This window comes from Nomascus leucogenys, chromosome 19 (genome assembly GCF_006542625.1).
Source record: "Nomascus leucogenys isolate Asia chromosome 19, Asia_NLE_v1, whole genome shotgun sequence".
Taxonomy (NCBI): domain Eukaryota; kingdom Metazoa; phylum Chordata; class Mammalia; order Primates; family Hylobatidae; genus Nomascus; species Nomascus leucogenys.
The window spans coordinates 49540859-49553056 of NC_044399.1; the positions used below are offsets into that span (position 1 = coordinate 49540859).

A 12198-nucleotide genomic window follows, 5' to 3' on the forward strand; every position below is an offset into this window, starting at 1 on the left:
ATGTGGTTGTGACAAGAAGGCAGCTATAGGCAATACATAAGTGAACGGGCATGGCTGTGTTCCAATAAAACTTTATTTATGGACCCTGAAATTGAATTTCATTTAATATTTACATGTCACAGAATATTATTTTGATTTGTCCAGTCATTTAAAGACCATTTTTAGATCAGGGGCCATAGGAAGAGAGGCAGCAGGCTGGATTTTGCCCATAAGCTGGAGTTTGCTAACCCCTGGACTAGAGGGAAAACAGGCTAGAAAAGGAAGTCAGAAAATTGTTAAATTGTTATATATAATTTCTCAGATTAAAATCTCTCTTTTCTACTTGGGGCACTTAGCTGTTATAGTTCTCTAACATATAAATGTTGTTTAAGATTTCTAAGATTGCAATGAAGATTAGACTCTAGTAGTGTTATTGGAGATAGAAAATTTCAGAGATATAATCTATGAGTCTCTTGTCCTGTTGGGAGGTAGAATAGACACCATATTCTTGGGGAGAGAAGGAGGAATATCAAAAATCATGAGCGCTTAAATTTTGAATAATCCTATGGGAACTGAGGATATCTCCATGTCATGAGGGAAAAGGATTCAGAATTGGCTTTTGTTTAACAAATATATATACACATACATACATACACATACACTTTCCTAGCAGTTATTATATATACATTGGATGCCTCCTAATCTGATTAGAACCTAAATGTGGTTAAACAAAAAGTTGACTAAAGTTGGGAGGCTTATAAAAATGGTTCTTACAAACCTTAAAATTTTAATTACAACTTAACATATATACATGCATATTCACTGGCTTTTGTTGCAGGGCTGAGGCTTTGTCTTTGTAAGTGTGGGTCTGCTAAGTGAAGTTCCACTTTTTCTTTCATCAGTCACACCCGTAATGCAATTTTGACACTAAACATCCCAAATTAGTATATTAGTTCTGTTCTGACAGCAACAAATACTACAAAGAAGAAAAAAAAAGGGAAGGGGGTAAAGAGCAGTGAGGAAAGATAGAGGAATGGATTTGAGTTACAGACTTTCTCTCATACATATTCTTTTCTTCAGTCTCTCAAAGTTAGGCTAATCCCAGTAATATAAACTTTTGAGTTTTTCTTTCACAAATCAAAGAGAGCAAATCTCCTTAAAGGTAAAATAGGTAAAATTTCATTTTTAATTTTTTTTAGGTAAATTTACTTTTATAGATCACTACTTAATAAATACAAGATTTTTTTTTTCTTGAGATGGAGTCTCGCTCTTGTTGCCCAGGCAGGAATGCAGTGGCACAATCTTGGCTCACCACAACCTCTGCCTCCTGGGTTCAAGCGATTCTCCTGCCTCAGCCTCCCGAGTAGCTAGGATTACAGGCATGCACCATCTCACCTGGCTAATCTTGTATTTTTAGTAGAGACGGGGTTTCTCCTTGTTGGTCAGGCTGGTCTCGAACACACAACCTCAGGTGATCCGCCTGCCTCAGCCTCCCAAAGTGCTGGGATTACAGGCGTGAGCCACCACGCCAAGCCTAAATACAAGATTTTTAAAATGCAAAGCATTTTTTTCCTGAAAGTCTTACACAATACATTATACTTGCACATAAAATTTGGGCTTAACCTCTTACAGAACATAGAAAGCCTATGTTTTCATAAAATAGTTTGCACTTTATGGAAATTAGTTGCTTCTAACATAAACAAAAACGTATTTAAGTATTTGAATGAAGTCAGAGATGTTGACATTGTATTATAGAAATAAATAATCCTAACTGCTTACTTTATCCTACCAGGATATCAGTACTGTTTACCAGATCTTTGCAGATGAGGTGCTTGGTTCAGGCCAGTTTGGCATCGTTTATGGAGGTAAGCAACTACAGCCATTTGCATATTGTACACATTATTTTTAAAACTGGAAAATGTAAAACATCTGCCAGCTGTTTTGTCATCTCATAGTTTTGTCCAGTGCCCTTTTTTTCAAAGGCTGACTTGTATCTTTCAGCTAAATCCTCCTCACTGTAATTTGAGTATTCTTCCCTTAATGTCATTGCAAACTTTAAAAATTAACAGAATCAGAAAATTTTACAGTATTTTTTATCTCTTCTTGTAGCTCACATATACAGATGTTTGTTGGAGGCAGGGGGGAGATGGTTTGAAGTTTATTTTGGGCTGAGTGGGCTTATTCATTGAAGTATATTCCCTACTAGTTTTCCAACACAAATGGCACCATTTGTCTACTGTTGGCATGATTGTTCTATCAAGTCTTGAAAACCTGAACCTGAAATCCAACTTTGCGATTTAGGATATTGATGAAGTCATTTAACCTTACTGTGCGTTAGCATCTTCAACTGTTTAATGGAGCTAATGAAACCTGACCTGTGTAGCTCATAGGGCTTAAATATTAATTAAACTTAATATATGTAAAGGTACTAAGAAAGAAATGTTAAACCCTTGTTATCCCTTGCTAAGACTTGGTATAGTAGTTTCCTAGTTGGCTGTTCTGCCTCCATTCTTACCTTCCTTTCATACAACTCTTGGAGTGAATCTTTCAGAAAATTCACATCTGATATTAGTATTACCTCACATAGAACCCTTAAGTGGTTCACAGTCATCTACAGATTCATAGCCAGTTTTCTAAGCAGAGGATTTCAAGGCTGCTGTGATTTATCCCTGCTTCTCTAGCCTCAGATCTAATTGCAGCTTCCTTTTTGCTTTCTATCTTTCAGTCCTATTTACATGCCTCCATACCCTTTGCCTCTCTGCTCCTTCTCCATCCCTTTGTCTCTCTAGTGAACATTTTTTCATACTTCAGGGCTCAACTAAAGAGCTTCCTCTGGAAATTTCTTGTCCCCATACCTATCTCTCCATCAAGTAAAAACGTTGTTCCCCTTTGGTACTCCTGCTATCTAACATACTTCTATCACAATATCTATTACCCTTTGGGTTTACATTATTGTCTTCCCACTGAACTTTATTGGAGCGTTGGCTGTGAGATGTCTGGATCTTCTTTGTATGCTTAGCACCTAGTATTGTGACATAAAGCAGTCACCTAGAAAATGTGTTGACTCTGCATGCATATATAGTATCTATGGTTTGCAACTTCAGATTTGTCAGTTTTAAGAGTAGTTACATCTCTGGAGGACTTCCTGTCATCAAAGGAACAAAGAACTGTCTGAGGTACCTTTGGCTTCTTACCAAAAATGCACACATTTGTTCAGTCTTTTCAAGTAGACTTACGATTGTGCCATTGAGACAGATGAGTTAATCTAAAATAAATAGCTATGTAGAGAAAAGCAAGTCACATACATATTTGAAGAACAAATAACAAAAATACACCTGTCATTTTCACTGCTTAATCTGTAGCATCTAAAGGCATACCTAGTACATAATAGGTATAACTAGTTAATTTGAATGAATAAATGAGGGAATGACTGTTCATTATAATAAACTTGTACCTTTTTTAAATATCTAGATTCTAGAATATAGAGACAAATACAAATTTTTTATATCTAGATTCTAGAATATAGAGACACCCAGAGTGTGTGGGTACATGGTTAAATCACTCTGTGCTGACTCATTGAATCTAGAATAAAATTGATTCGTTCATACAGTATTTCCATCTTGACAGAGTCTCTGAAGGACTAGGTCAGGGTAATTAACTATCATTTATTTAACAAGGTAGATTACTTTTCAGCAACAAGTTCATTCAGATTTTCTCCTGTTTAGATAATGCAGCTGACTTTATTAGGGGCAAATATTATGTATGGAGGGAAAAACAATTTTTTCCTAAATTAAAGGTGAGTGAAGGAGTGTGGAGAAAGAATAAAAATGAGCCAAAAAGAAAATTCAAGAATGAATACATATAAATTTCAGTCTGTGGACAACTCCCTAATAAAGCTGTCAGTTTGCTTCATTCGTTCCTATTCTTTTTTTCTTAATAGGAAAACATAGAAAGACTGGGAGGGATGTGGCTATTAAAGTAATTGATAAGATGAGATTCCCCACAAAACAAGAAAGTCAACTCCGTAATGAAGTGGCTATTTTACAGGTAAAAATAAAAAATAAAAAAGTGGTTTATTAAAGAGCCTGGTAAGAATCTGAATTAACTGCTTCTCTTTTTTTTTTTAAGGCAAAATTAGATTATGGTAATATAGGCATTATAGGGACTGCCAATATCTTGATTTATGGTAGTAGTTTTAGAACACATTTTCGTGAGTAAAATCTTTTTTAAAAAAGTAAAATTTCATTCTTCATTCATTCCAGGAGCTCAAAATACTTCGGATACTTTGCCACATTTTGTTAGGAGGTTACTGTTTTACCCATCCAGTTTTCACCGGTGACATGCTTGACTGTCATAGCAATTACTGTGCAAATAAAGATTGCCTTAAAATTATGTATCTTTTAACAGCACTTATTTCATTAATTAAAAACTCTAATTTTGTAATGGCTTAGTTGATTGGGGCATATTTTAAAGATACATTGGCAATGATTTCAATTCCATAAATTCCTATGTGTTTTTCATCTAGCATTTTTACCCTTTGGGGGGTCATCTAGAAGATTAAAATTTAGCTTGATCCTTGGATCATTTCTGAATATCATATAAATAATTTATAATATGCAAATGTCTGTTAGTTATATAGCTTTTGCATATTGTTAAAGAAATCATGGTCGTATAATAGCTCATGCTGGCCAGGTGAGGTGGTGTGCACCTATAATCCCAGCACTTTGGGAGGCCAAGGCAGGTGGATCACCTGAGGTCAGGAGTTCGGGACCAGCCTGACTAACATGGTGAGACCTCATCTCTACTAAATACAAAAAAACTAGGCCAGGCACGGTGGCACATGCCCATAATCCCAGCTACTCAGGAGGCTGAGGCAGGAGAATCGCTTGAACCTGGGAGGTGGAGGTTGCAGTAAGCCAAGATTGTGCCATTGCACTCCAGCCTGGGCAACAACAGCGAAATTCCATCTCAAAAAAAAGCCGGGTGTGGTGGCACATGCCTGTAATCCGAGCTATTTGGGAGGCTGAGACAGGAGAATCACTTGTACCTGGAGGCAAAGGTTGCAATGAACTGAGATTGTGCCATTGCACTCCAGCCTGGGCAACAAGAGGGAAACTCCGTCTCAACAACAACAAAAAAATAGTTAATGCTGTCAGAGCCCCATTTGCTTTGAGTGAAATTCAAGAAGACAGCCTCCTTCTGAACTTAAGTTTCCTTGAAGAAGGTAAGAAACTTAAATGATTCATTTTATATTTATTATGTTACTTGTTGCTAATAGTAACATTTGCCTCACTTTTTCAGAGGCATGATAATCAAAAAGCTTGTGGGCAAGGAGGTACCTGTGGTCATATCAAGGCTGTCTCCTCCTATAGAGCTACCTTTAAATAGAATATTAATAGCATTCATACTCTGTTGAATATGAAGAGTATGAATATGCTGTCAGGTATTTTTGCGTATCTAATTTTGGAACCCTCACTGTCCAACTAGTAAGCAAAACAATAAAAATTAAGGATATATTCCTATGGATTGATATCTTCTTGATCACAAACACAGCTCTGAGTAAGCACTGAAGTTTTTTTCCTCTTATCAGCTATGGATCGTAATAACTAAATTTAGGAATAACCAGGTAATGCACAGTGTGAAAAACTTCATTATTTTATCATTTTGGTTATTTTCATCAATACTGCCCAAACTGGGAATAGATTGTTGGATGTCTCTATGCTATTTTCATACTAAATTTAATACAAGACTATCTTTGTTGTAGATTCTCTTCAAATTGTTTATGTAAGATATTTATACTTTTATATTTGGCTTTCCTTGTGTCAGCATTTATACTTAAGTACTTTTTCTCAACATCACCCAGCAGGAAGGCAGATTCAGAGTTTGAATCTAAGTCTGTCTGCAAACCACATGTACTTTCTACTTTACATCATTGGACCCACCCACTCTGTGTGTGTGCGTGTGTGTGTGTGTGTAGTATAAAGATGAACTTTAGCTAACTTTGTATATGAATATTATATAGAATATTGATATTCTAGAATATTCTATTAGTACAATCTGAATTCATGTAGGAAATACACTTCTTAAAAGGAAACTTTTTAAAAATCACATCTCATTTACTGAAATTAGTTTCTTAAGATTTAGTTATGTGAGCATCACAGCTAAACTTTTTCACATGGGTTGGAAGTATCCTACTACACTGTTACGTGCACTCACGCTACCTTTTGGCTCTCCTCTTCCCCATCCAACTGTATCTCTTTCCTTTTCCATCTTTGCCCCGTGTCATTCTTATCCGTAGTCCTCCCTCATCACACAAACCTGAAAGGCTGTCTGAACTCCTGTAGTTCATCCTGGTGCTGATACCTTTACCTGCATCCCTAAAGGCGTCCATAGCTTTTCTTTCCCATGCCCACATACTTAGAGAAAAGATGGGGTGAAGATTGAGCATATTATTATTAAGACTACAGCTTTGGCCTTTCCAGTGGCAAGGAGGAAAAATCACAGGATCATTAATTTAGAAGTGACCTTACAGTTTATCCAGGAGCATCCAACCTCTTGAGCTCTTGGTGACAGGCTTTATAATTCTGTTTAATAGAAATGAGCACATCCCACTTTTAGATACCTGTGATTATTCTTTATGAAACTGAATCAAAATCACTTGAAAGATTCCACTGCAGACAATATACACAACAAACTGAGTCTTTTTTTTCCCCCAAAAATAGCCATGTTGACTTTCTTGCTATATCTCAAACATGCCAGACATGCTTCTGTCTCAAAAGGCTTTGCATTAGCTGTTTCCTCTGCCTGGAATGCTTTCTCCCTCAAATATCTGCATGTCATACTCCCTTGTCTCCTTCAAGACTTTGCCCAAATATCATTTCCTCAATGAAGCCTCCACATTCTATTCAGCATTAAACTCACCCTCCCACCCCTCCACTCCCCTACCTTAACTCTTTTTCTTTTCTCCATGGCACTTATTACCTTCATACTAGGTAATTTACTATTTTATTTCCCATTGTCTGTCTCACCTTGCTACAATTTATAAGCTCTATGAGACAAGGGATCTTTGTCAGTTTTGTTTAATAATGAATCCAGAATACCTACATAGTACTGGGTACATGGTAAATTCTTATTTAATATTTAATGAATAAATGTATTATGTGGGAAATTACAACACATTGTTAGATTGAAAAGAAGTTTGGAATGACTCCCTTAACTTTTTAAAGTAATGTGTACATTATATATGTCTATATACAGTTATACAGAAAAAGAGCCATGCCTACATAAACTGTCAACTGGCCACATCTAGGGAGGATGTTGTAAGAGCAGGAAAAAAATTGGGGAAGGGAGGTTCTTTTTGTTTCCTAGATTATGTGGTAATGTAAAATGTTTCTTTTGCTGTGTTGCCTGAAGAGGGTAGTAGAGTAGTGGGAGAAAAGGTGTGGTGTTCTTGTAGGTACCTATGTAATTAGAAAACGTTATCAAAAACCTAGAGGGAAATTTCTGGTTTGAACATTGTGGTGTAAATTCAGCATTTTCCCGTTCTTATCTTGGAAGCTACCCCAAAGCTATAAGAAAAATGATTAACAGAAGTGAGCATACTTTAACAAAAATAGATGAGAATTCAAAACTATAAAATCATGTAGATTTCCAACAACAGTGAAGATGAAGCAGAGGTGCATGCCTCTTCAGGAAGAGACAACACAGAACTGTTTTTGCTGATTCTTTCTGAAATCTACAGCCCTTATGTCCTCCAAAGTTCCCTTCTCCAAGCAAAAAGCCATTTGAGGGTCATGATCTGATAAGATTTAACTCAAGGGAAAACACATTAAATGAAATGAAAGAAGGCCACTTTAACAGTGGAAGAGTGAAAATCATACTACACCAAATAACACCATAAACATTTATAAAGAAAAACTAAAAACAAGGAGAAACAGACACACATCAGTAGTCCATGAGAAATGGAGTAGACAAAAATAATTAAGAACATACAAGGTCTAAACAGAGTAAGGTAGATCTAAGCAGATTATACTGAACTCTGTACCCTAAAAACAAAGAATGCCTCATTAATTCTAAAAAGCAGTAGTATAAACAGTATTCTTTGATCTCAATGCGTTAAAGCAGAAATAAATTACAAAATCAGAAAACAAGCTCCTACATGAAAACTTTAAAATATTAATTTTTGAATCAGAGCGAAATCAAAATTTCAGAATATTTAGAAAACCATGAAAATACCGTATATATATATATATATATCAGCGCCTTTGTACTGTCTTTCAGAAAAAGCTTTATAACCTCAAATATTAAGCAAGAAAGAATGAAAATAAGTGAATTAAGAATCCAACTCAAGGAGTTGAAGAATGAACAATAAAATAAACCTAAAGAAAGCAGAAAGGAATAACAGATCAAAAATGAAAATTAATAAATACAGAAAAGAAATAATAAAGCCAAAAGCTGGTTCGCTGTGCGGGGGAAGGGAGGAGGTATGTAAAAATAAAATGGCCATCCTAAGCAAAGAAGAAAATACAAAATGATCTTACGGAGATAACCACAAATACGGGGGGTGGGGTGGGGGAAAGAATCTTATGACACTTTGCTCATCTCTATCAGATACATTTGGAAACTTGGAGAAAATGGGTAATTCTCAATGAAAGTATAACTTACTAAAACATACTCCAGCGGAAATAGAAAATAGAGGAAGTTGTTAAGGGAGAAGAATAATGTTACAGCATACTTCTATTTTTGTGTGTCCACGTGTTTTTAAAGGAGGGCGGGGGAAAAAAAGCATAGAGCCAGCCAACTATGGCATAGCAAAACAGTCACATTTCTACCTCTGTTGATAAAAGTTATAATATTCTGAATCTTACACTGCTTATTGCCATTGTCATACCCCACCACTATGGGGTATTTAAGTTTCATTTATCTACTATAAAATGTTGTCATTTTGTATTTTGCTACTTGGAAAATGATCTCATAAAATTGGTTTAAAATGATTAGCAAACAAGTCTATTTTGCATTTGTTATTCTTTCACTTTCTAAACATTTTTGAAAACACCTATCGTCGTGATGCAGATATTGAGCTAAAATAACTGAAACAATCTGTGCCTCAGAGAGTTTATTAAACAATGGAGTAAAATACACACATTATTACAATACAGTGGAAACTACTGCAGTAGTCCCAAAGAGAGAGAATGTGGGCTAAAATTAAGGCTTCAAAAAACATCTTAGACATGGAACTCAGCCTCACGTAGGCCAAAAACATGTTAGTCCCCCTAGCATAATCAGCTAGCCATATTAAGGAAAAAAGCTAAAGAAAAATGTACAGGATGCTCCTCATTTTGCGACAGGGTCGTATCTCCATAAACCCATCTTAAGTTTGAAAATAACTAAGTAGATAAAAATACCTACTGAACACAACTTAGCCCCGCGTAGCCTACCTTAAGCACAGTCACTTACATTAGCCTACAGTTGGGCAAAATCATCTAACACAAAGCCTATTTTACACTAATGTGTTGAATATCTTACGTAATTTGTGAATACTCAAAAAAAAAATGGAACGGTTGTGCAGGTATTCAAAATGCGGTTTTTACTGAATGAATGCATACCACTTTTGTACCATTCTAAAGTTGAAAAATTGTAAGTTGAACCATTGTAAGTTGGGGAACGTCTGGGTGTTTGTTTTGTTTTTGAGATGGAGTTTCGCTCTTGCTGCCCAGGCTGGAGTGCAATGGCGCGATCTCAGCTCACTGCAATCTCCGCCTTCCAGGTTCAAGTGATTATCCTGCCTCAGTCTCCCAAGTAGCTGGGATTACAGGCTTGCGCCACCACACCCGGCTAATTCTGTATTTTTAGTAGAGACTAGGTTTCTCCATGTTGGTCAGGCTGGTCTCGAACTCCTGACCTCAAGTGATCCACCTGCCTTGGCCTCCCAAAATGTTGGGATTACAGGCGTGAGCCATTGCGCCCGGCCTTTTTTTTAATTTGAGACAAAGTCTCGCTCTGTCTCCCAGGCTGGAGTGCAATGGCATGATCTCGGCTAACTGCAGCCTCTCCGCCTCCCAGGTTCAAGTGATTCTCCTGCCTCAGCCTCCCGAGTAGCTGGGATTACAGATACCTGTCACCACACCTGGTTAATTTTTTTATTTTTAGTAGAGACGGGATTTCACCATGTTTGCTATGCTGGTCTGGAACTCCTGACCTCAAATGATCCACCTGCCTTGGCTTCCCAAAGTGCTGGGATTACAGCCATGAGCCACCGCACCCAGCCTGTATTTTTATTAATAAGGAATAAAAATTGTTTAAGCACTTGGTTCATTCAGTAGAACATATTTAAGATTATATTGGAAGACTGAAACCAGATTATTGAAGATCTTAAAATGTAGACAAAGGAATTTAGATTTGTGTCCAGAAATAAAGAGCCACTGAAGGTGTTTGAGCAAGGCTGACTTCATGAATTTGTTTTTGAGGAAGGATTTTCTGTAGCAGAACACAAGATGCTTTTTTATAAGCATAAATAGTATGGCGTTCATCTTTGTGTATCTCCAACCCTTGTAACCTAGTTGTGATCAAGAAACAGGATAATGCGGGTAGAGATGTTGAGCCTAAAAAGGAAATTAATCATTATAATATTATGAGAATCAAGACTTAGATAAATAACTATCTTAGAAATAAAACTCTTAAGCAAATACCATCACAAATACAGCCCCCAAGAGTCAAAGGTTTCTGTGTAATTGACTAAAAATTTATGGGCAGTTGGTGCCTATTCAGGGAAAGCATGAAATTAGAGCAGTGTCAGATTTTTCAAGTGAGAAGGAAGAAAAGTAGTAGTAATGGACAAGAGTGATTATATAATCAAATTAGGAGAACATTCTATCCCCTCAGTGTGGCTACTTTCCAGTACACAACTTGGAGAATCAAAACCTAAGATCCTTTTCATTGATTGTAATTTTTATTTTGTTTGCTTTGTTTACTTCTCTAGGCTTTTTTCTTTCTGTGCCATTTCAGACAATCGTAGCACATCTAGATATTAGTAAAACTGTTTCTCTGCTTAAGTTGGTCATGTAAATATCTTGCAACCTCTCTTCAGAATTTGCACCATCCTGGGATTGTAAACCTGGAATGTATGTTTGAAACCCCAGAACGAGTCTTTGTAGTAATGGAAAAGCTGCATGGAGATATGTTGGAAATGATTCTATCCAGTGAGAAAAGTCGGCTTCCAGAACGAATTACTAAATTCATGGTCACACAGGTATTTTAACTCCTTTTTTTTTTTTTTAACTTGCGATTAAAAACATTTTATTTTTTTAAGACAAGAGTCTTACTCTGTCACCTGGGCTAGAGTGCAGTGGTGCAATCTGGCTCACTGCAACCTCTGCCTCCTGGATTCAAGTGATTCTCGTGCCTCAGCCTCCCAAGTATCTAGGATTGCAGATGTGTGCCACCACGCCTGGCTAATTTTTGTATTTTTAGTAGAGCCGGGGTTTCACCATGTTGGCCAGGCTGGTCTCGAACTCCTTGCCTCAAGTGATCCACCTGCCTAGGACTCCCAAAGTGCTGGGATTACAGGCATAAGCCATTGTACCCAGCTAAAAACTAAAATAATTAAATAGCAGTGCTTTTACATGTTGGGTGATTGTGGGAATTGTTAACCTTAAGGAGCAGAATAACATACTTTTAGCTAAGTCTTGATGAACTATAGTGGAGTTTTCAAATCATTCAAGGAGTCACACTGAGGTTTACTTGTGATTTTCCAGACATTGAAAAGAAAATCTTTTTTTATAACAGATACTTGTTGCTTTGAGGAATCTGCATTTTAAGAATATTGTGCACTGTGATTTAAAGCCAGAAAATGTGCTGCTTGCATCAGCAGAGCCATTTCCTCAGGTGAGATATTCTCCAGAACCTTTTAAATGATTCTGGCAACATTTTCAAAGTACCCACATAATGAAAGGCAGTGTACTAAGTACTGTTGGTTAAAAATGCATACCATCTTACAAAAATAGTTTTTAGCCTGTAACTACCAGTGAGGATTAATAACTAAATGAATTCAGATGTTATTAGTTACACTGTTTATATTCAAGACTTTCTAGATTTAACCACATCTAAAAGAATAACTGCACATAGATTCTGCAATTCACCTCTCCCCAGGGGCTGGGAACGAAGTGAGCAAGTATCAACCTTGGTTGATGCCTGGTACTTAGGATAAATACCTCATAAATA

General features: G+C 36.6%; 1 protein-coding gene across 1 annotated transcript in view; it reads left to right on the forward strand.

The window, feature by feature from the left end:
* Positions 1-12198, forward strand: part of PRKD3 (protein kinase D3) — a 74194-nt gene that overhangs the window by 53335 nt on the left and 8661 nt on the right. Inside the window, exons 14-17 of the mRNA XM_030800563.1 lie at positions 1772-1844; positions 3920-4026; positions 11066-11227; positions 11764-11862. Of these exons, the coding sequence (XP_030656423.1) occupies positions 1772-1844; positions 3920-4026; positions 11066-11227; positions 11764-11862 (441 nt within the window). The remainder of the gene's footprint in view (positions 1-1771; positions 1845-3919; positions 4027-11065; positions 11228-11763; positions 11863-12198) is intronic.